Genomic DNA, 26,148 nt, shown 5'->3' with positions numbered 1-26,148 from the left:
TAGAGCTACGGTAATGAACTGATAATTTATTAATGAAGGTTACTGATGATTTTTCAGGGATAGAGTGGTATTTTAGGAACACGAATCAGGTGGTGGCAATATGCAGGCTGAATTGATACACTGAGAAGAATAAGCAGGAAGTTGTGGCGGTAATCTAAACCTAAGTTTACAAGAGTGGGAACTAGGCAATTTGTGCATATATTGGGGGCGTCTAAAGAAGAAAAAAGTAACAATAAAAGGGAAGGAACGAGAGAACGTAGGTTCCAAGTATGTCTGAGAGTATAAAAAGGAATTCAATCCTCAGGAGAGCCATGGTTCCAATAAGAAAAATAGGAACAATAAGAAGGGAAATTTGTTTGCACGGAACTACTGCATTCAAGATAAAAGGAAAAATATTAAATGGAAATATCTGGCAGGAATGAAGGCTTTGAACTCAGGTGAGATAGCCTTTACAGTGAGAGCCATGTGCACAAAAGACCATAACTGCAACTGAAATCATGAAAATAGGTATGATATCTACAAGTAAAAGAATGTATAAAAAGAGATCCTTTATTTAAAAGGCCAAATGATATGAAACAGTGATTTTCAGACGCTGGACCACAAACAAAGCAGGACTGATTTCTGAGAGAAGGGAAATAAATAAAGTAAGCTTTAAGACTGCCCCCCTTTACTGCCTGGAGGGTTTCCAGGTAGCAGCACAGTGAGGGAAAACCCAAAGAGTCCAGTGGTCTCTGAGCTAAAGAAACAGAACTGAGAGTTCGGAAAAATCAAGGTAGCTAAAATTTACAGGGCAGAGCATAGGAGAGGAAAGAACTTCAAGGAACGAAGGCCCTGGATTTCTACAGAAGCTCTTCTAGAGTGTCAGCTGAGGGCTGGTCAGTACATGCATATGAGGAAATTACCTGAGACAAGGGAGAGAATAACCAGAAAGAAACAGGTGAATCAATACTCTAGGGTCAAAAAGGATTAGAAATACTTCACATTTATAACAGCCAGGGTGGAGAGACCTCATATTACACTAGGCTGAGTATTCAGAAGGGTATTACTTCATTAATGGGACATTAGCCTCAGATAAAAGGCTGTCTGTTCTTCCCTAACGAAACATAAAAATAAGAATCGAAAGCATTAAATATCTTCCAAAAACCATAAAGTTGAAGAATATTTGACATGAAAAAAAATCTAGCAATCAACAACATAAAATCCATAGTCTAAAAAACGGCACACAGGCAAGGCCAAGATGGTGGTTTAGTGAGGGGTGGGATTTAGTTCACCCTCCAGAGCAGCTAATAAATAGACAGGAACAATACAGAACAACTGCTGGGGCCATATATCACAGACTGGACCAGCTGTGAGCCTACCAGAACCGTAGGTCCCCCAGGCTGTGGCAGCTGGTGCCCCTCCCCCACAGGCTGCTTCCCAGAGGGGAAAGGAAACGAACTTTACCAGTGGCAAGGGCTAAGTGCAACCTAACTCCAATTGTGGAATTAATGAACAAATTCTGACTACTAAAAATAGGCTCCCAGCTCAGCTGAACCTTGAGTAAAAGCAGAGGTTGCTGGGTTTTGCCCAGTTGCAGAGGGGACAGGGCTGAAAGGAAAAAAAAAACAAAAACCAGAAGCTTTTTGGGATCTGAAAAGGTCTGGGCCCTGAAGGAAAGGAGGACCCGGAGATAAACAGAGCAATGTACCAACTTAAGCTCTTGATTGGCAAACCCAAGGAATGGGGATTCTACCCTGCAAAGGATTTTTCTCTTTTGTTTTGGTGGCTGTGTTTCTACGGCTTGACTGCTTTTTGGATATAGCTGCAAGGGTTCTTGGGCTCCACTACCCCAGGCATAGGTAGAATTAAGCTTGTTTGAGTGTTTGTCTGGAGCTTGTGCCTTCCCCAGGGAAGGGGTGGGGCCTAGCTGAGGTGGAATCCCTCCCTCAGGGAGTTCAGACCCCAGGGTCTAGAAAAGTGAAGTGACTGAAACCAGACTACAGATGACTTGTGCTGAGGCGGGGCCAAGACGGCGGTTTAGTAAGGTATGCGCGTCTTAGTTCCTCCTCCAGAGCAACTACTAGGGGAAGAGAAACAGTGCAGAACAGCTCCCGGGGCCACGGCAGGGAATAGACACACAGCATACCCCAGTCTGGACTGGCTAGACTGACTGCGAGACTCTGCTGCGGTGAGATCCCCGAGCAGCGGCAGCTGGCGGCCGGAGCACCTTCCTCCCTCCTTCCCGGGCCGGCTGAGAGTCTCGGAGAGGTAAGTTTCCCAAGCCGCGGCGGTCGGTGCCCCTCTTTTGCGGGCGGCTTCCTGGACCGGCTACGAGTCTCGGATCAGAGGGCTACCCAAGCCGCGGTGGCCGGCAACCGGTGCCCCTCCCCCACAGGCGGCTTCCTGGTCCGGTGGCGAGTTCCCCAGGCCGCAGCGGCCGGCGACCGGCACCCCTCCAGGGAGAGGAGGGAATTTCCAACAGTGGCAGGGACTGGGTCCAACCAAACACCAACAGGGGCATTAATAATAGGAGCCACAGGGTCCCCTCGAGCCGTGGCGGCTGACGCCCCCACCACGTGCGGCTCCCCGGACCAACTGAGAGAATTGGATCGGAAATCCCCAGGCCGCAGAGAACGGTGACCGGGGGGATCCCTTCCAAACACGTGAGACAAACGTGTGCCACAAGCGCTACCTACTGGGCAGGATAAGAAAAACAGAACCCAGAAATTTCACAGAAAAATCTTTCAACCTGTTGGGTCCGACACCCAGAGAAATCTGACTAAATGCCCAGACGCCAGCAGAAGATAATGGTCCACGCTCAGAAGATTGAGAATATGGTCCAGTCAAAGGAACAAACCAATAGTTGAAATGAGATACAGGAGCTGAGACAACTAATGCTGAATATACGAACAGAAATGGAAAACCTCTTCAAAAACGAATTTGATAAATTGAGGGAAGACATGAAGAAGACATGGGCTGAACAAAAAGAAGAAATAGAAAAACTGAAAAAACAAATCACAGAACTTATGGAAGTGAAGGATAAAGTAGAAAAGATGGAAAAAACAATGGATACCTACAATGATAGATTTAAAGAGACAGAAGATAGAATTAGTGATTTGGAGGATGGAACATCTGAATTCCAAAAAGAAACAGAAACTATCAGGAAAAGAATGGAAAAATTTGAACAGGGTATCAGGGAACTCAAGGACAATATGAACCGCACAAATATACGTGTTGTGGGTGTCCCAGAAGGAGAAGAGAAGGGAAAAGGAGGAGAAAAACTAATGGAAGAAATTATCACTGAAAATTTCCCAACTCTTATGAAAGACCTAAAATTACAGATCCAAGAAGTGCAGCGCACCCCAAAGAGATTAGACCCAAATAGGTGTTCTCCAAGACACTTACTAGTTAGAATGTCAGAGGTCAAAGAGAAAGAGAGGATCTTGAAAGCAGCAAGAGAAAAACAATCCATCACATACAAGGGAAACCCAATAAAACTATGTGTCGATTTCTCAGCAGAAACCATGGAGGCTAGAAGACAGTGGGACGATATATTTAAATTACTAAAAGAGAAAAACTGCCAACCAAGATTTCAATATCCAGCAAAATTGTCCTTCAAAAATGAGGGAGAAATTAAAACATTCTCAGACAAAAAGTCACTGAGAGAATTTGTGACCAAGAGACCAGCTCTGCAAGAAATACTAAAGGGAGCACTAGAGTCAGATACAAAAAGACAGAACAGAGAGGTATGGAGAAGAGTGCAGAAAGAAGGAAAATCAGATATGATATACATAATACAAAAGGCAAAATGGTAGAGGAAAATATTATCCAAACAGTAATAACACTAAATGTTAATGGACTGAATTCCCCAATCAAAAGACATTGACTGGCAGAATGGATTAAAAAACAGGATCCTTCTATATGCTGTCTACAGGAAACATATCTTAGACCCAAAGATAAACATAGGTTGAAAGTGAAAGGTTGGGAAAAGATATTTCATGCAAATAACAACCAGAAAAGAGCAGGAGTGGCTATACTAATATCCAACAAATTAGACTTCAAATGTAAAACAGTTAAAAGAGACAAAGAAGGACACTATATACTAATAAAAGGAACAATTAAACAAGAAGACATAACAATCACAAATATTTACGCACTGAACCAGAATGCCCCAAAATACGTGAGGAATACACTGCAAACACTGAAAAGGGAAATAGACTCATATACCATAATAGCTGAAGACTTCAATTCACCACTCTCATCAATGGACAGAACATCTAGACAGAGGATCAACAAAGAAATAGAGAATCTGAATATTACTACAAATGAGCTAGACTAAACAGACATTTATAGGACATTACATCCCACAACTGCAGGATACACCTTTTTCTCAAGTGCTCATGGATCATTCTCAAAGATAGACCATATGCTGGGTCACAAAGCAAGTCTTAACAAATTTAAAAAGATTGAAATCATACACAACACTTTCTCGGATCATAAAGGAATGAAGTTGGAAATCAATAATAGGCCGAGTGCCAGAAAATTCAAAAATACGTGGAGGCTCAACAACACACTCTTAAACAACGAGTGGATCAAAGAAGAAATTGCAAGAGAAATTAGTAAATACCTCGAGGTGAATGAAAATGAAAACACAACATATCAAAACTTATGGGACGCAGCAAAGGCAGTGCTAAGAGGGAAATTTATTGCCCTAAATGCCTATATCAGAAAAGAAGAAAAGGCAAAAATACAGGAATTAACTGTCCACTTGGAAGAACTGGAGAAAGAACAGCAAACTAATCCCAAAGCAAGCAAAAGGAAAGAAATAACAAAGATTAGAGCAGAAATAAATGAAACTGAAAACATGAAAACAATAGAGAAAATCAATAAGACCAGAAGTTGGTTCTGAGAAAATCAATAAGATTGATGGGCCCTTAGCAAGACTGACAAAAAGAAGAAGAGAGAGGATGCAAATAAATAAGATCAGAAATGGAAGAGGAGACATAACTACTGACCTCACAGAAATAAAGGAGGTAATAACAGGATACTATGAACAACTTTACCCTAATAAATACAACAATTTAGATGAAATGGACGGGTTCCTGGAAAGACATGAACAACCAACTTTGACTCAAGAAGACATAGATGACCTCAACAAACCAATCACAAGTAAAGAAATTGAATTAGTCATTCAAAAGCTTCCTAAAAAGAAAAGTCCAGGACCAGACGGCTTCACATGTGAATTCTATCAAACATTCCAGAAAGAATTAGTACCAACTCTCCTCAAACTCTTCAAAAAAATCAAAGTGGAGGGAAAACTACCTAATTCATTCTATGAAGTCAACATCACCCTCATACCAAAACCAGGCAAAGATATTACAAAAAAAGAAAACTACAAACCAATCTCTCTAATGCATATAGATGCAAAAATCCTCAATAAAATTCTAGCAAATCGTATCCAACAACACATTAAAAGAATTATACATCATGACCAAGTAGGATTCATCCCAGGTATGCAAGGATGGTTCAACATAAGAAAATCAATTAATGTAATACACCATATCAACAAATCAAAGTAGAAAAATCACATGATCATCTCAATTGATGCAGAGAAGGCATTTGACAAGATTCAACATCCTTTCCTGTTGAAAACACTTCAAAAGATAGGAATACAAGGGAACTTCCTTAAAATGATAGAGGGAATATATGAAAAACCCACAGCTAATATCTTCCTCAATGGGGAAAAATTGAAAACTTTCCCCCTAAGATCAGGAACAAGACAAGGATGTCCACTATCACCACTATTATTCAACATTGTGTTGGAGGTTCTAGCCAGAGCAATTAGACAAGAAAAAGAAATACAAGGCATCAAAATTGGAAAGGAAGAAGCAAAACTATCACTGTTTGCAGACGATATGATACTATACGTCGAAAAACCGGGAAAATCCACAACAAAACTACTAGAGCTAATAAATGAGTACAGAAAAGTAGCAGGTTACAAGATCAACATTCAAAAACCTGTAGCATTTCTATACACTAATAATGAACAAGCTGAGGGGGAAATCAAGAAACAAATCCCATTTACAACTGCAACTAAAAGAATGAAATACCTAGGAATAAATTTAACTAAAGAGACAAAAAACCTAGATAAAGAAAACTACAAAAAACTGTTAAAAGAAATCACAGAAGACCTAAATAGATGGAAGGGCATACCGTGCTCATGGATTGCAAGACTAAATATAGTTAAGATGTCAATCCTACCTAAATTGATTTACAGATTCAATGCAATACCAATCAAAATCCCAACAACTTATTTTTCAGAAATAGAAAAACCAATAAGAAAATTTATCTGGAAGGGCAGGGTGCCCCAAATTGCTAAAAACATCTTGAGGAAAAAAAACGAAGCTGGAGGTCTCGCGATGCCGGACTTTAAGGCATATTATGAAGCCACAGTGGTCAAAACAGCATGGTATTGGCATAAAGATAGATATATCGACCAATGGAATCGAATAGAGTGCTCAGATATAGACCCTCTCATCTATGGACATTTGATCTTTGATAAGGCAGTCAAGCCAACTCACCTGGGACAGAGCAGTCTCTTCAATAAATGGTGCCTAGAGAACTGGATATCCATATGCAAAAGAATGAAAGAAGACCCATATCTCACACCCTATACAAAAGTTAATTCAAAATGGATCAAAGATCTAAACATTAGGTCTAAGACCATAAAACAGTTAGAGGAAAATGTAGGGAGATATCTTATGAAACTTACAATTGGAGGCGGTTTTATGGACCTTAAACCTAAAGCAAGAGCACTGAAGAAGGAAATAAATAAATAGGACCTCCTCAAAATTAAACACTTTTGTGCATCAAAGAGCTTCATCAAGAAAGTAGAAAGACAGCCTACACAATGGGAGATAATATTTGGAAATGACATATCAGATAAAGGTCTAGTATCCAGAATTTATAAAGAGACTATTCAACTCAACAACAAAAAGACAGCCAACCCAATTACAAAATGGGAAAAAGACTTGAACAGACACCTCTCAGAAGAGGAAATACAAATGGCCAAAAGGCACATGAAGAGATGCTCAATGTTCCTGGCCATTAGAGAAATGCAAATCAAAAGCACAATGAGATATCATCTCACACCCACCAGAACGGCCATTATCAACAAAACAGAAAATGACAAGTGCTGGAGAAGATGCGGAGAAAGAGGCACACTTATCCACTGTTGGTGGGAATGTCAAAGGGTGCAACCACTGTGGAAGGCAGTTTGGCGGTTCCTCAAAAAGCTGAATATAGAATTGCCATACGACCCAGCAATACCATTGCTAGGTATCTACTCAAAGGATTTAAGGGCAAAAACTCAAACGGACATTTGCACACCAATGTTTATAGCAGCGTTATTTACAATTGCAAAGAGATGGAAACAGCCAAAATGTCCATCAACAGACGAGTGGCTAAACAAACTGTGGTATATACATACGATGGAATATTACGCAGCTTTAAGACAGGATAAACTTATGAAGCATGTAATAACATGGATGGACCTAGAGAACATTATGCTGAGTGAGTCTAGCCAAAAACTAAAAGACAAATACTGTATGGTCCCAATGATGTGAATCGACATTCGAGAATAAACTTGGAATATGTCATTGGTAACAGATTCCAGCAGGAGTTAGAAACAGGGTAAGATAATGGGTAATTGGAGCTGAAGGGATATAGACTGTGCAACAGGACTAGATACAAAAACTCAAAAATGGACAGCACAATAATACCTAATTGTAAAGTAATCATGTTAAAACACTGAATGAAGCTGCATCTGAGCTATAGGTTTTTGTTTTGTTTTGTTTTCTTTTTTTTTACTATTATTACTTTTATTTTTTTTCTCTATATTAACATTCTGTATCTTTTTCGGTTGTGTTGCTAGTTCTTCTAAACCTATGCAAATGTACTAAGAAACGATGATCATGCATTTATGTGATGATGTTAAGAATTACTGATTGCATATGTAGAATGGTATGATTTCTAAATGTTGGGTTAATTTCTTTTTTTCTGTTAATTAATAAAAAAATAAAAAATAAAAAAACCAGATTACAACATCTCCTTTGTCTCCACCATGCCCCCAGAAGGGAGACTCTGCTGAAGTTAAAGGCACTGAATCACCTTATCCTGGTGGCACCTGTAGGCAGTCAAGCGCCACATACCGGGCAGGATAGGAAAAACACAGAGTCCAGAGCTTCACAGAAAAGTCTTTCAATCTTCTTGGTCTCATCCTGAAGGAAAACCAACACAGGTGATTCTTTTCTCCCGACAGGAGGCCAGTTTGGTTTGGGAAATTCTGGCTGGGGTCTATAATACCTAAGTAGACCCTCCTAAGGGGGGAAAAAGGCTACCATATAGGCAGGACAAAAACAAGAAAACAAATTCTGATTTGTTAATCAAAACCTAAGCCAGAGGTCCAGAACAAGCTGAACTGATTGTCAAAGAGCAGATAGACAAGAAAGTCATCCAGCAAGAAAATCCTAGGTAAAAAAGTGAAAATAATCTCCAGAATAAACTGATTAAGGAAATTTGATGCTTATACGCCAGCAAAAGACAACAAATCATACTAGGAAAACTGAAGGGATGCCGGAAAGGAACAAACCAACAATTCAAATGAGATACAGGAAATGAAACAATTAATTCAGAATGTTCAAACAGACATGGAAAACTTCATCAAAACATCAAATCAGTGAATTGAGGGAGGATATAAAGAAGGCAAGGAAAAAAATCAAAAGTCTGAAAAAGAAATCACAGAACTAATGGGAATGAAAGGCACAGAGGAAAAGATGAAAAAACAACAGAAACTTAGAATGTCAGATTTCAAGATGTTTAGACAGAGGATCAATAAAGAAACAGAGAATTTGAATAATATGATGAATGAGCTAGATTTAACAGACATTTATAGAACATTACACCCCACAACAGCAGGATATACCTTTTTCTAAAATGCTCATGGATCATTCTCAAGCATAACCCATGTGCTGGGTCACAAAGCAAGTTTCAATAAATTCAAAAAGACTGAAATCATACAAAACACTTTCTCCGATCATAAAGGAATGAAGCTGGAAATCAGTAATAGGCACAGCACCAGAAAATTCACAAATATATGGAGGCTCAACAACACACTCTTAAACAACCAGTGGGTCAAGGAAGAAATTACAAGAGAATACCTCGAGGCAAATGAAAATGAAAACAAAGCATATCAAAATTTATGGAATGCAGCAAAGGCAGTACTAAGAGGGAAATTAATTGTCCTAAATGCCTGTATCAAGAAGAAGAGCAAAATTTGAGGAATTAACTGTTCACTTGGAAGAACCAGAGAAAGAACAGCAAACTAACCCCAAAGCAAGCAAAAGGAAAGAAATAATGAAGATTAAACAGAAATAAATGAAATTGAGAACATGAAAACAACTGAGAAAATCAACAAAGCCAGAAGTTGGTTCTATGAGAAAATCAATAAGATTGATGGACCCTTAGCGAGGTTGACAAAAAGAAGAAGAGGATACAAATAAACAAAATCAGAAATGGAAGAGGAGACATAACCACTGACCCCGCAGAATTAAAGGAGGTAATGACAGGATACTACGAACAACTTGATGCTAATAAACTAGACAATGTAGATGAAATGGACAATTCCTAGAAAGGGAAGAACAACCAACACTGACTCGAGAAGAAACAGGCAACCTCAACAAACCAATCAGAAGTAAAGAAACTGAATCAGTCATTAAGAAGCTCCCCAAAAAGAAAAGTCCAGGAGCAGATGGCTTCACATGTGAATTCTACCAAAGATTCAAGAAAGAATTAGTACCTATCCTACTCAAAAAAATTGAAGAGGAGGGAAAGCAACCTAACTCATTCTACGAAGCCAACATCACTCTTAAATCAAAACCAAGCAAAGATATTACAAAAAAAGAAAACTACAGACCAATCTCTCCTCTTATGAATACAGATGCAAAAATCCTCAACAAAATTCTTGTAAATCAAATCCAATAGCACATTAAAAGAATTATATACCATGACCAAGTAGGATTCATCCCAGGTAAGCAAGGGTAGAGTTCAACATAAGAAAATCCATTAATGTAATATACCATATCAACAAATCAAAGCAGAAAAAGCACACGATCATCTCAATTGATGTAGAAAAAGGATTTGACAAAATTCAGCATCCTTTCCTGTTGAAAACACTTCAAAGGATAGGAATATAAGGGAACTTCCTCAACATGATAAAGGGAATATATGAAAAACCCACAGCTAACATTATCCTCAATGGGGAAAAACTGAAAACTTTCCCCCTAAGATCAGGAACAAGAAAAGGATGTCCACTATCACCACTGTTATTCAACACTGTGTTGGAAGTTCTAGTCAGAGCAATTAGACAAGAAAAAGAAATACAAGTCATCAAAACTGGAAAGGAAGAAGTAAAATGCTCACTGTTTGCAGATGATATGATACTATATGTCGAAAACCCTGAAAAGCCCACAGCAAAACTACTAGAGCTAATAAACCAGTACAGCAAAGTGGCAGGTTACAAGATCAACATTCAAAAATCTGTAGTGTTTCTATACACTAGTAATGAAGTATGTGAGGGGGAAATCAAGAAAAAATTCCATTTACAATTGCAACCAAAAGAATAAAATATTTACGAATAAATTTAACTAAAGAGACAAAAGACCTATACAGAGAAAACTATAAGAAATTGTTAAAGAAATCACAGAAGGCCTAAATAAATGGAAGGGCATACTGCGTCCATGGATTGGAAGACTAAATACAGTTAAGATGTCAATTCTACCTAAATTGATTTACAGATTCAATGCAATACCAATCAAAATCCCAACAACTTACTTTTCAGAAATAGAAAAACCAATAACCAAATTTATCTGGAAAGGCAGGGTGACCCAAATAGCTAAAAGTACCCTGAGAAAGAAAAATGAAGTCAGAGGTCTCATGCTACCTGACTTTAAGGAGTATTACGAAGCTAAAGTGGTCAAAACAGCATGGTACTGGCATAAAGATAGATATACTGACCAATGGAATCAAATAGAGTATTCAGATATAGACTCCCTCATCTATGGACAACTGATCTTGTTAAGGCAGTCAAGCCATCTCACCTGAGGCAAAACAGTCTCTTCAATAAATGGTGCCTAAAGAACTGGATATCAACATGCAAAAGAATGAAAGAGGAGTCATATCTCACATTCTACACAAAAATTAACTCAAAGTGGATCAAAGACCTGAACTTTAGATCTAAGAACATAAAACTTTCAGAAGAAAATATGGGGAAATATCTTATAAACCTTATAATATGAGGCAATTTCCTAGATCTTACACCGAAAGCATGAGCATTGAAAAAACAAATAAATGGGAACTCCTCAAAATTAAACACTTTTGTGCACCAAAGAACTTCATCAAAAAAAATAAAAAGACAGCCTACACAATGGGAGGTAATATTTGGAAATGATATCTCAGATAAACGTCTAGCATCCAAAATATATAGAGATTGTTCAACTCAACAAGAAAAAGACATACAACCCAATCACAAAACGGGCAAAAGACTTGAACAGACACTTCTCAGAAGAGGAAATATAAATGGCCAAAAGGTACATGAAAAGATGTTCAACTACCCTAGCTATTAGGGAAATGCAAATCAAAACCACAACGAGATATCATCTCATACCCACCAGAATGGCCATTATCAATAAAACAGAAAATGACAAGTGCTGGAGAGGATGCGGAGAAAGAGGCACACTTATCCACTGTTGGTGGGAATGTCAAATGGTGCAACCACTATGGAAGGCAGCTTGGTGGTACCTCAGGAAGCTAAATATAGAATTGTCATATGACCCAGCAATACCATTGCTAGGTATCTACTCAGAGGACATGAGGGCAAAGACACAAACAGACATTTGCATACCAATGTTTATAGCAGCATTATCTACCATTGCCAAGAAAACCCAAATGTCCATCAAAAGATGAATGGCTAAATAAGCTGGGGTATATATATATATATATGATGGAATATTATGCAGCTGTAAGACAGAATAAAGTCATAAAGCATGTAACAACATGGATGAACCTTGCAGACATTATGCTAAAAGAGATTAGCTAGAAACAAAAGGACAAATATTGTATGGTCTCACTGATATGAACTAACATTAATGAATGAATTTTAGCTAATTCTTAATTTCAGTTAAGAACAGAGGTCATCAGGAGATAGAAATAGGGTAGATTTTGGGTAATTGGAACTGAAGGGATACAGTTTGTGCAATGGGACTGACTAAAAATTCAGAAATGGATAGCACAATATTACCTAACTGTAATACAATAATGCTAAGAACACTGAATGAAGTTGAATGTGGAAATGATAGAAGGAGGGGGCCTGGGGGCACAAATGAAATCAGAAGGAAAGATAGATAATAAAGACCAAGATGGTATAATCTGGGAATGCCCAGAGTGCATAACGATAGTGACTAAATGTACAAACTTAAAAATGTTTTGCATGCGGAAGGACAAAGGACTGTCAATAATACAGGGTGTTGAAAACATGGTAATTAATATGTTCAAACTTAAACTTATGTGTGAGACTAAAGCAAAAAACGTTTATTTGGTACAAAATTTATATTTTAACTAGTGCATTTCCTAATGTAAGTTATGTGGACAGCTAATTGAATACCGTAATTACATGGAACCTTGAGTAGGGTATAAAATTTTGAAGGTTTGTCCAGAGTGATGCCTAGATAAATCCCAAAAGGATTTGAACAGTGAATAAAAAGGTATTTGCAATGTCCCCGTGGGGGAATGGTGAGAAAGGGGGAAAATTCAACTTCCCCATGTGGAGAATTCTTGATATTCTCACAAGCAGTGGGGACAACCAAAGCAATAAGCTGAGCCCCCAATCTTGGGGTTTGTTCATATGAAACTTAGCCCCGCAAAGGATAGGCTAAGCCTACTTAAAATTAGGCCTAAGAGTCACCCCCAAGAGAACCTCTTTTGTTGCTCAGATGTGGCCTCTCCCTCTCAGCCAACACGACAAGCAAACTAACAGCCTTCCCCTTCTCTACGCGGGACATGACTCCGAGGGATGTGGACCTTTCTGGCAACGTGGGACAGAAATCCTAGAATGAGCTGGGACTCAGCACCAAGAGATTGAGAAAACTTTCTAGATCAAAAGGGGGAAGAGAGAAATGAGACAAACTCAAGTGTCAATGGCTGAGACATTCTAAACAGAGTGGAGAGGTTATCCTGGAGGTTATTCTACGCATTAAATAGAGATCACCTTTTTAGTTAAGGTGTAACAGAGAGGCTGGAGGGAAGTGCCTGAAACTGTAGAGCTGTGTTCCAGTAGCCATGTTTCTTGAAGATAATTGTATAATGATATAGCTTTCTCGATGTGACTGTGTGATTGTGAAAACCTTGTGTCTGATGCTTCTTTTATCTACCTTATGGACAGATTGATAAAACACATGGATTAAAAAGACATGGATTAAAGAAATTATAGGGGAACAAACGTTAAAATAAATTTAGTAGATTGAAATGCTAGTAGATTGAAAGGGAGGGGTAAGGGGTATAGTATGTATGATTTTTTTTCTGTTGTCTTTTTATTTCTTTTTCTGAATTGATGCAAATGTTCTAAGAAATGTACATGATGATGAATATACAATTATTTGATGAAAAAATAAAGAATGTACATATCATAAAAAAAAAATCCACAAAGTCTGGCATCCAAAGAAGCAAGAAAATAGGATCCACAAAAAGGAATTCAGCCAATAAAAACAGGTCAGAAATGACAGATAATAGAAGTAATAGATAAATTAAAACCACTACTTCATATGTTCAAGAAAGTAAAGAAAAGATGACTACATTAAGGAGAGACAGGGAAGATACTAAAAAAAGATAAAAATCAAATGTCTAGAGATGATTACACACTGTATAAGATTAGAGAACTTGAGGATATAGCAATACAAACTAAAACGAAATACCAGAGTAAAAAGACTGAAAAAGACACTATCTGTGAACTGTGTAAGTTTCAAGTAGCTTGGCATCCCAGAAGTGTGTCCGTCTGTACATGTACTGGGGAGAGGGGCTGTGACAGAATTTTTTTTTTCTTTTTTTTTTGGCATGGGCAGGCTTCAGGAATTGAACCCAGGTCTCCAGCATATGGCAGGCAAGAATTCTGCCACTAAGCCACTGTTGCACCGCCCAGAATTTTTTTTTTTTAAAGAAATATGCAAAAGTTTCCTAAACTTGATGAAAACTATAAACATAAAGATCTAAGAAGTTTGGCAAACCCCACCATAAAAAAAACATGAAAACTACACCAAGTCATATCATTAAGTTGCTTAAAACTGCTTATAAAGAGAAAAATCTCAAAAGTAACCAATGAAAATAGAGCACATTACATAGAGAGGAACAAACATAAGAATGAAAGCAAACTTCTTGTTGGAAATAATAATGAAAGCCAAAAGACAATCGGGTAACATCTTTAAATTACTAAAATAAAACCAACCAAACCAAACAAAAAAAAGAGTCAATTCTATACCCAGTGGACCTATCTTTCAAAAAACTAAAAAAGGACTTTTTCTGACACATATAAGTAGAAATAATTCACCAACAGGTCAGCAGTATGAGAATTGTTAAAAGCAGTCCTTCAGATAGAGAAAAAATGATACCAGATAGTAAAGGAATCTGAATCTACAAGGATTGAAAAGGATCAGAAATGGTAAATGTGAGTCAAAAAAGAGACATTTTTCCTACTTTTTAAATGTCTTTAAATGATAATTGAACTGAGTGTAAAGATTCAGGAATAGATAGCAGAATACTATGTGACAGCAGCACAATAATGTAAGTACATTGAATGAAGCTGAATGTAATATGGTTGGGGGAGAAGGACTGGGGATATGTATGACACCAGAAGGAACGATAGAGGATGAAGATTAAGATGGTATAATTTAGGAATAGCTAAAGTGGAAAATGATGGTGATTAAATGTATACATACAAGAATGTTTCTGCATGAGGGAGAACAAATGAATGCCAACATTGCAAGGTGTTAAAAATGTGATATTATACAGGAAAAATACAGTCAATATTAGCTAGGGTCTACAGTTAACAATAACACTGTAATATGTTTCCACTGAATGTAACAAAGGCAAATGCTAAAACTAAGTATCAATGGGAGGTAAGAGGGAGGGGTATGGGATTCTTTGCAGAAGAAAAGGAAACATCATCATATAGATTGTGATGGTGAAGGCATGTTTATGTGCTTATACTGGAACCACTGATGCTTTACTTACGTTGGATTACATGATGTATGTCATGGCTAGGGACATGTGTCAACTTGGCCAAGTTGTGGTACCTGTTTATCTGATTGGGCAAGTGCTGGCCTGTCTGTTGCAATGAGGACATTTCATAGGATTAGATCATGATCACGTCAGTTGCATCCACAGCTGATTCCATTTGTAATCAGCCAAAGGGGAGTGTCTTCTACAATGAGTGATGCTTAATCTAATCACCGGAAGCCTTTTAAGAAGGATTCAGAGGAGATAGGTTCCATTCCTGCTTCGGCTGGTGAGCCTCTCCTGTGGAGTTCATCCAGACCCTCCACTGGAGTCGTCGGCTTCACAGTCTGCCCTGTGGATTTTGGACTCTGCGTTTCTGCGGTCACGTGAGACACTTTTATAAATTTTATATTTGCAAGTGTTCCCTGTTGATTCTGTTTCTCTAAAGAACCCTAACTAATACAATGTACAAGTAAAACTGTGTAAAAATGAACAGAGACGGCGATGCAACAGTGGCTAAGTGGTAGAATTCTTGCCTGCCATGCCAGAGACCCAGGTTTGATTCCCAGAGCCTGCCCATACCAAGTAACAATAACAATAACAATAATAATAATAATAATGAACAGAGAGATAAAAATGCTGGAGAAAATGTGGAGAAAAATCTGTATGTATTCACTGTTGGTAGGGAAGTAGAGTGGTGCAGCCCCTCTAGAGGGCAGTGTGGTGGTTCCACAGGGGACAGGGGTAGGGATGCCATGTGATCCTACAACTTCATTGCTAGCTACATACTTGGAGAAACTGAGAGTGGGGACACGAATGAACATTTGCACATTTCTACACTGTTGTTTCCTGCAGCAATGGATGGAGGTTGCCTAAGGGTGCAATGGCTGAGGAATGGAAGGGGAAACTGTGGTGTATACATAGATTGCTGAGCAGCTGCAAGAAGGAATGAAGTTGTGAGGCAAGCAACTAGGTAAATGAACCTTGAGGACAGCATATTGAATAAAATGTCAGAAACAAAAAGACAAATATTATCTTGTCTCACTCATGTGGACGAATTATAATACACAAACTCAGAGAACTGAAGTCAAGAGCATGGGTTATCAGGTTGGGGTCTATCGTATAGATTCCTAGACTGTAAATTCTTACAGCAGTCACATCTACTCTGGAGTTGTAACTTACTTCTAAATTCTGAGATGTTGAGCTATTTGTGTATTACCTGGTCATTCCCTGGAACTTCTGATGTATGTGTGACACCTGAGACTCAGAGCTAGGGTTCTGAAGCTATGAAAGTTAGCATTACCCCACATAGAAACTGTTAAAAAAAGTTGAAAAAGTGCTCAGACTTCAACTAGGGATATGAATGAAGTTGATCTGGATAGGACTAATGTAAATCAGAATACAGGGTAAAGGAAGATATATTTCATATTTTAACACTTCAACTTCTGTGTGATACCAAAAGAAGAGATGTTTATTTGGTGCGAAGTTTATATTTTTGGTATGGCATTATCTAATTTAACATGTATGGTCAGTTTATTGAGTCCTGTGGGACAGGACGTCGGGGATGAGCTGGGACTTGGCATCAAGAGAATGAGAACGCCTTCTTGAACAAAAGGGGGAAGAGAGAAATGAGACAAAAAGTAGTTTCAGTGGCTGAGAAATCTCAAACAGAGTCAAGAGGTTACCCTGAGGTTATTCTTATGCATTATGTAGATATCCCTTTTTAGTTTATGGTACATTGGAGTGGCTAGAGGGAAGTTCCAGAAATTGCTGAACTATATTTCAGTAGCCTTGACTCTTGAAGATGATTTATTAACTATGTAGTTTTTACTATGTGAATTTGTGATTGTGAAAACCATGTGGCTGATGTTCCCTTTATCCAGGTTATGGACAGATGAGTAAAAATATAAGAACAAAAAAATACATAAATAATGGGGAGAGTTACAGGGTAAACAAACAAACAAACAATTGAGTAGACTGCTATACTAGTGGTCAATGAGAGGAAAGGGTATGGGATATATGGCTTTTTCTTTTTTTTTTCTGGAATGATGCAAATGTTCTAAAAACGATCATGGTGATGAATACACAACTATGTGATGATACAGAAATCAAGGTGTTGGGACAGCCATGCTTTCTCTGAAGTCTATAGGATTTTAGTGGTGGTTTACCAGCATTCCATGGCATAACTGAATCTCAGCTTTGGTCACAAGGCAGTCTGTCTCTCTGTATCACTCCTCTGTTTTACCAACTGCATTCAAATTTCCACTGCTTATAAGGATACTAGTCATATTGCTTTAATCAACTTTGTCTTCATTTTAACCAATAAAATCTTCAAAGATCCTATTTACAAATCAGATAAAAATAAATAAATAATGGATTGGAGTTAAGAAGAAATAAGCATGGCCATACCAACACCTTGATTTCAGGCTTCTAGCTTCTAAAACTGAGAGAAATAAATTCCTGTTATTAATCCAACTAGTTTGTAGTACTTTGTTATAGCAAGCCTGGAAAACTAAGACAAGGAGTATTGAAATCCCTGACTATAACTGTGAACTTGTCTGTTTCTTCTTTAATTTCTATCAGTTTTTGCTTCACGTATTTCAGAACTCTGTCATTAAGGGAATAATATTTTAGGAGTCTGTTACTAGGGAAATAAACATTTAGGATTATTATTCTTCCTGATTAATTGATCCTTTTATCATTGTAACATTATCGTTTTGTCCCTGGGAATATTCTTTGTTCGTAAGTCTACTTTGATACTAAGACAGCCTCTCCAATTGTCTTTTGATTAGCATTAACATAGCCACAGGACTGGGGGTTAGGACTTGAACATGTCTTTTTAGAGGACACAATTTAATCAATAACACTTCTCTCTCAGTAATCAATAGAATAAGTAGAAAATCAGTAAAGATATGGAAGACTTGAATAACTGACCTAAGTGATATTTATAGACTATTCTGTCAAACCACCACAGAATACACATTGTTTCCAAGTACACACAGAAGATTAACTAAGATGGACAATATTCCAAAAATAAAAACACATCTCAACCCAAACTGTGTACAAGATGGTGAAGTGAAATCCTTTAAGGCTACATCCCTCCATAGCAGTTTCGAACAACCAGCAAGAATTGGGAAAAGTATCTTTCTCAAAGCTCAAAAAAACCACAACAGTTAAATGACTGCATTATCAGGGCTAGCACTAAATCAAGAAAAAGGCTACTAAAAAGCAGTAGGATCTCTTGATACCCTGGCTAGCTCCTCCTGACCCCTCACTTGCTTGCCATGTCTTTGATTCTGATGGGATCAAAGTAACCTTCGTGCATTTACTGGGATCACGTAGTTTGGCCCAGTCTGTCTGGTGGTATACTGAGGGACTCACTATTCCAGAACTTGCCCTGTGAGTAGAAGGCAGCTCTACTATAGAACACTGTGGGGGAGTATTCAAGTTGTGTTGTCTAGAGCAAGGGAATGCTATCTGTAAGGCATACAGTGCAGTGCCTGGGACCATGATGAAACTGTTTTCTAGGAAAGAGGGGATATTCAGAACCCTGTAAACAGGGGAATTCCTTGGGCCACAAATGTATGCCCCAAATAAGACCCATGCACAGAATGGATTAGGAAGGCTCTTACGCTTTGGGCTCAAGATATTCTCTAAACTCACTGTATAGATTAATTCTGAAAAAGAGCACTTGTATAGGTCAATCTCCAAAGACCAGGAAAGGTGTTTCCTCTTTGTTTTTTTTTTTGGGGGGGGTTAGTACCTGTTAATCAAGGAAAGCTTTATCATAGTACTAGCTGGATCCAAGCTTAAGGAACAGAAGTTAGTCTAAATTCCAGTGATAACACATTAAAATATCAAAATGTCCAGGATTCAACAAAAGGTCAGAAAAACATAAAAAGAAAGAGGATGTGAAGACCCAGCAAAGAGAAGATTAAAACCCATCAATGTGGAGTATCAGACCTGGGAAATATGAGGGCAAGATTTAAAACAAACAAACAAACAGCCCTAAATATACTCAAAGAGCTAAAGGAAAGCATGGACAAGAACTAAAGGGAATCAGGAAAACAATGCATGAACACAAAGAAAATACTGATAGAGAGATGGAAATTATGAAAAAGAACCAAACAGAGTTAAAGACCACAGTAAACAGAAATGACAAATTTCCTAGAGGGGATCCAACAGCAGATTGTATTTGGCAGACGAAATAATCAGTGAGCCTGAAGATAAAGCCACTGGAATCATTCAGCCCGAGGAGCAGAAAGAGGAAAGAATGTCAATTGTGAACAATATCCCTATGAACACTAGTGTTAGAATATTTGTTCAAGTCCCTCCTTTCAAATCGTTTGGCTAACATAGAAGTAGAATTGCTGAGACATTCACATGGCAATTTTATATTTAACTTTCTGAGGAACTGTCAAACTGTCTTCTGCACCATTTTATATTCCAAACAGCAGTAAATGAGTATTCCTGCCTTCCCAGATCCTCTCCAACTATTGTAATTTTCCATTTTATAAATAGTATTTATTCTAGTGGGTGTGAAATGATATTTCATTGTGGTTTTGATTTGCATTTCCCTTATAGCTAATGATGTTCAGCATCTTTTCATGTACTTTCTGGCTATTTGCATATCTTCTTTGGAGAAATCTCTATTCAAGTCTTTTGCCCATTTTTAAAATGGGTTCTTTGTCTTTTTATTGCTGAGTCTTAGGATTTCTTTATATGTTTTGGATATTAAATCCTTATCAGATATGTGATTTTCAAATCTTTTCTCCCACTGAATTAAAAAAAGAACAGAGCCTGAGGAACCTGTGGGAAACCATCAAGCACATCAATATATGCATTTTAGGAGTCCCAGGAGGAAGAAAGAAAGGGGCAGAGAGAATATTCAAAGAAATAATGGTTGAAAACATTTCAAATTTAACAAAAGGCATGAATATCCACATCCAAGACACTCAGAACTCCAAACAAGATAATCACAAGTAGACCCACACCACATCAAATATAATCAAACTGTTGAATGCCAAAGGCAAAGAGAGAAGCAACCCAAGTGCTCATCAATTGATGAAAGGATAATTAGAATGTGGGGTGAATATACATGCGTGCGCACGCACACACACACACACACACATACATAAAGTAGAACATTATTTAGCCTTAAAATGGAATGAAGTTCCGATACATGTGACAACACAGATGAACCTTGAAGACATCAAGTTGAGTCAAATAAGCAAGGTATAAAAGGACAACTATTGTATGATCTCACTGATGTGAAATGAATAGAATAAACAAACCCACAGATTTAGAAACTAGAATACAGGGTACCAGGGGCCAGGTTAGGGGTAGGGAATGGGGAGTTAATGTTTTTAAACTGTACAGGATTTCTATTTGGGTTGATCATTAAGTTTTGGTAATGGATGGTGGTAACTGTAGCAAAACATTGTGAATGTAATTAATAGCACTGAATTATATATTGGAATGTGGTTAAAAGGGGAAATTTTAGGTTGTATTTATTTTTCAAGAATACAAATTAAAAAACAAAACAAAACACAGGACTGTCAACAGAAATAGTGCACCATATTGTAAACAATGGACTACACAGTTAATAGTACAATTATAAAAGTGTTCTTTCATGAATTGAAACAAATGTACCACAATAAAGCAAGGTGTTAATAATAGTGTGGTACATGGAAATTGAATTTTATGCATGACTTTTCTGTAAGCCGATAATTACATTAATAAAAAAGGAAAAAAAAACACAAAAAAAGCTTAATACCTAAGAAATGATTGATGGGAGTGGATGCCTTGGTAACAACCCTGTTGAGGACTTGCTCCATAATTTCTTGTCTGATTATTTCATGGATCTAAAAAGAACAAAAGAATCAAAACAAAATTGATACTTACAACTGCATGAATGCATGTATGGTAAAATGAAGACAGGTTTGGATATGGGTAAAACTTGACTGTTTATTTCAAAGATAAATCAGAATATAATGTAAATCAGCTGGAAAGACAGAATCACAACTCTGCACTCATTCTGTGTTTACATGGTTCATTAGCAATGCAAACTATCCTGTTTATTAGCTTTAAAGTACATTATCACAAGAGGTCCAAATTAAACAGAAACACTTCCACATAGTCACAGCATGTCACCATCTGTATTTCTAATAGCGAAATAACTTCTGTTTAAAAAATTTTAATTTAAAAGCTCATGGAAATTGCTGGAAACCTAAAGAAATCTTCACCAAACACATCCTCAGTTTCAAGAGCACAGCACTTGTCCAGAAATGGCCAGGTATGAATTTTCACATGAATTTTAGTTAAAATCATTACTTGAACTTGATTACTTTTTTTCAGATCTTAGACTGATGATTAGAGGAGATACTCTATAGAAGCCCTGGCAAAGTCAACAGCTATGAGAAATCAAATGGAAACTTTAGTTTTGAATAATAGGAACTGAAAAAAACTATTAAAATATCTTAGTCTGAGAATGTCTTTAATCAGATTACTGTTAAGAAGAGTCATTTATTCAATCCAATCCACTTATAACTCTCAAGGACTATTTTATGGCATTCTCTTCATAGACTGGATCAGAATACTAAATTGCATTTAAATTAGTCTCCAAATAACATTTTTAGCAGACATTTCTGGTTTACAGCTACATCAAACAATTGAGTATCAAGAAAATGACTTAGAAGAATCAGTAGTAAAGCAATGTAGTTTAGCCACAGATATGATCTAAGCTTTTTATTTGAAAGGAAACGAACTTTTGAAAGCTGATACAGAAATTAAGATTGAGGAGATGGTAATAATTTGGTAAGGATGTCAAAAAGGTAAACTGCCCATTTTGGGTTCTTCAAAAACAATAAACTAATAAGCATGATTCTTTAAACTATGGTGTCCTCCAAGTGACCTAAAAGATTTTTTTTGCATAATACAGTAGCATAAAATAAAACAAAATAAAAACAACCTACAGAAATGACTTACTGCTGGAGAAAGAAACCTATAAGAAAGAAGAGAAAACCAAACATCTTAGAAATGGCCCAAAACAATAGGGATTAGTGGGATAAATCTAAAACTATAAAGAAAGGATGAAAAAGTAAGTATTCCATTAAAACAGGATCAATGTTGCAAAACCATCCCAATCCCTGCCACACATTCAGATGTCTTTGTCTGTAAATAGTCAGATAAATGTCATGTCCTATTTAAAGCATCATTTAATAAAAGTAGGGAATGGTTGCCAAACTAGAATCTCACCTTAAAGGTTTCCAAAAGGATATTAGCTCCCAGCTTACATGCTTGCTGGGATGGCATTCTAGAAACATCTGAACTGGTTTTAATAGGTTTTCCTTCAAGAATCTTCTTTGGGCCATATGAATCCATTAAAATGAAGCCAAGTTCTACTAGGCCCTGAGTAACATGATCCCAGCTATGAAAACTGCAAGAAAACAAAGTTTAGTTAATAAGAGAAACTTAGTAAGATAGCTCATCTTTAAACTCATTGACATGCTACATAGTCCTCAAACTTGACCTGGATAACTACTAACACACTCCTCACAAAAGGTTCCTCACATGAACCTTTTCTTCCAAGTTCTTAGATGTACATATAGTTCAGAGAATGGGAGACGAGCAGGTTCCATCAACAGATATATTCAGAAACTAAGGAATATTCAAAAGTATACAGAAAAAACTGGCATGTTTTACAATTTAATGACCATTTAAGATTTCCTTTCAAGATTTCATGACCAGAAGTTAACTGCTTCATTTTCTTTGCCCACATGACACTAAAAGCATTTATATTATATATATATATGCTTAGAACTTGGTCTCCCGCCATAGACTGAGATTCTCAGTGTAGTCAAATTTTAACCCTTATAATCTAGCACAAGGCTGGAACAAAGAAGGCACTCAGTAAATATTTATGGCATGAATAGATGAATGATCTGGTTTCAATAGCATGAGCCAAAACTACCAATAACCTTTTATAAAGCAAAAGCCTTGGGATTTAATATCTCTTAATGACACCCATTACAGTGCAAGTGATATGTTTATAGTAACCCTTATATCATTCTATCTAGCTGCTAAATAGCATCAAGCTATAATGTAGCCTAAAGAATAAAGGAGATAGTTTGTGAATAGATTCTCATAATATTTCAATAGATTTTAATATATTTTATGTTCTGGAGAGTTGAGATCAAGATAATAGACTAATCACATGCTCCACTATTTTTATCCTAAATACCTACAAATGACAGAAAAGATACATACATGTATTTTTTCAAATTTGTAAAGAATTCGTACACATACAATTATATATGGGTGTATATATAATGGGTGTATATATATATATATGGGTGTATATGTATATACTCACATTTATACATACATACACAACCTATAATAATGTGGACCAGAAATCTTCATTCTTCCAGTAGTCACATATATTTAAGAGTTCTGATATTTCTAAATTCTGAGATACTGAGCTATTTGTATATAACCTGGTTGTTTCCTGAAACTGGGTATTTATACCTGAGATTCATTAGAGCACTGAAGCTATGAAAGTCAGCATTACCCCATTCAATAACTGTTTAAAAAGTTGAAAAAGGGATCAGACTTCATCTAGAGATATGAATGAGGCTAATCTGGACAGGGCTAAGGTAAATCAGAACACTGGGTTAAGGATTATATGGCCCATATTTTCAAACTTTAACCTCTGTGCAAGACCAAAGGAAGAAATGTTTATTTAGTACAAATTTGTATTTTTGGTAGCACATTATCTAATTTAACTTGCATGGTCAGTTCACTTGAACACCATAATTACATGGAATCTTGAATAGGGCATGAGATCTTGTTGGTGTGTATAGGTTAGTGTGATGTCCCGATATATCCCAGAGTAATTTGGGCAAAGAATAAAAAAAGTATTTGCAAAGTCTTCTTGAGGGACTGGGCAGAAAGGATGAAATATCAATATTCCCATTTGGGGAATTTGTGATATTCTTGCAAGTAGTGGGGACAACCGATTCAATAGGCTGAGCCCTTAACCTTAAGGTTCACCTCTATCAAACTTATTCCTTCAAAAGAGAACCTAAGCCTACTGAATTTTATGCCTAAGAGTCACCCCAAGAGAACCTCTTTTATTGCTCAGATGTGGCCTTTCTCCCTAAGCCAACTCAGCACGTAAACTCATTGCCCTCTCCCCTACATGGGACATGACTCTCAGTGGTGTAAATCTCCTTGGCTTGTGGGACTTGACTCCTGGAGAGGAGTCAGAAACCAGCATCATAGAATTGAGAAAGCCTTCTTGACAAAAACGGGGGAGAGAGAAAAGACACAAAATAGAGTCTCAGTGGCTGAGAGATTTCAAACAGAGTCCAAAGGTTATCCTGGAGGTTATTCTTATGCATTATACAGATATTTCTTTTTAGTTTATGGTGTATTGGAATGGCTAGAGAGAAGTACCTGAAACTGTTGAGCTGCATTCCAGGAGCCCTGATTCTTGAAGAAGACTATATGACTATACAGCTTTTATAATGTGACTGTGTGATTTGTGAAAACCTTGTTTCTGATATTCCTTTTATCCAGGGCATGAACAGATGAAAAAAAAAATAAGAATAAAAAATAAATAAATAATGGGGGGAGATAAAGGGTAAAATTTGGGTGGATTGAAATACTAGGGGTCAACGAGAGGGCAGGTTAAAGGGGATGGGATGTATGAGTTCTTTTCTTTTTTCTTTTTCTGGAGTGATGCAAATGTTCTAAAAATGATCATGGTGAAGAATACACAACTATGTTATGCCATTGTGAGCCGTTGCTTGTATATGGCTAGACTGTATGGGTGTGGATACTCTCAAAACATTGGGGAATAAAAAAGTAGAGGTGGGCAAAGAAACCAGTAAAACGTATTACAAAGTCTAAACAAGTGTTGTTTGGTAACAATAATTTTAACATGAAAGATGGGAATAATGAAGAAAACTTAAAAACTAAAAGTACTGTGTTAACCTGAAACTTGGAGGAAGACAGATATAGATGGTTTGCTATGAAATGTCAACCTCTAACACTGGCAAATAGGGGGAATCACTAAGATCTGAAAGTTGAACTGGTTCACAGATAATTATTTTCTAGCACATTAATGTTTTGTAAATTGTAGGTAAACAAAAAGTACATTAATGGAGCTCAATGCAGTGAATGATAGAGGACTACAACAGCAGTGTTCACAATACCTACTACCTCATATTCTTCCTCCTGTCTTAGGCCACAAAAGCACTATGTTTTAAGTGCTTATTGAATGATTCTTAACAATATCTGTGTCTTTTGTTCCAATCTTCCTAATTCAACAGCCTCAATAGTCCCCCAAAATTCTCAATATATTTAATCCACAAAGAAAGCATGACGTAGTAAAGACTATTATAACAACTAAAGTATATACTGTGTGTGTGTGTATTGAATATATTAAAACAACTATCCAAATGGCTGTCACTCTTTTCCATGAGGTTATAAATGGATTTGTTTCAAACATAAATGTTTGACTTTTTTTTTTTAATTCAGTACATTACATTCTCTCTTCATGGATAAGAAGCATTTGGGTATAACCAGTGATCAATAGTTCAATTTCAGCATCAGCCCTTAAACTCCAAAAGCAAAGTAAATAAAACTCACATTTTTTTTAACTTACCTAAATATTAGCCTGAGTAATTGGCTTTAAAGAATTGTGATATCATCAGAGGAGCAAAGGTACCTATTTCAGTTTTATATTCTTGCTATCAAGTTTGCTGAGAAATCAGGCCCTGAAATTCAAGGATCTTTCCATACATGAAAAGTGTGCTTACCCAGTTCAAAGGGATTAAACCT

At 37.1% G+C, this 26,148-nt stretch overlaps 1 protein-coding gene across 1 annotated transcript in view; it reads right to left on the bottom strand.

Annotated features, from left to right (window-relative positions):
• Positions 1-26,148, bottom strand: part of FANCI (FA complementation group I) — a 155,311-nt gene that overhangs the window by 63,206 nt on the left and 65,957 nt on the right. The window contains exons 13-14 of the mRNA XM_077124169.1: positions 22,558-22,738; positions 21,077-21,164 (exon numbers count right to left, since the gene is read on the bottom strand). Of these exons, the coding sequence (XP_076980284.1) occupies positions 21,077-21,164; positions 22,558-22,738 (269 nt within the window). The remainder of the gene's footprint in view (positions 1-21,076; positions 21,165-22,557; positions 22,739-26,148) is intronic.

Source organism: Tamandua tetradactyla, chromosome 12 (assembly GCF_023851605.1).
Source record: "Tamandua tetradactyla isolate mTamTet1 chromosome 12, mTamTet1.pri, whole genome shotgun sequence".
Taxonomy (NCBI): Eukaryota; Metazoa; Chordata; class Mammalia; order Pilosa; family Myrmecophagidae; genus Tamandua; species Tamandua tetradactyla.
The sequence above is the reverse complement of the archived record's forward strand: the minus strand, read 5'-3'. Positions and strand labels throughout refer to the sequence as shown.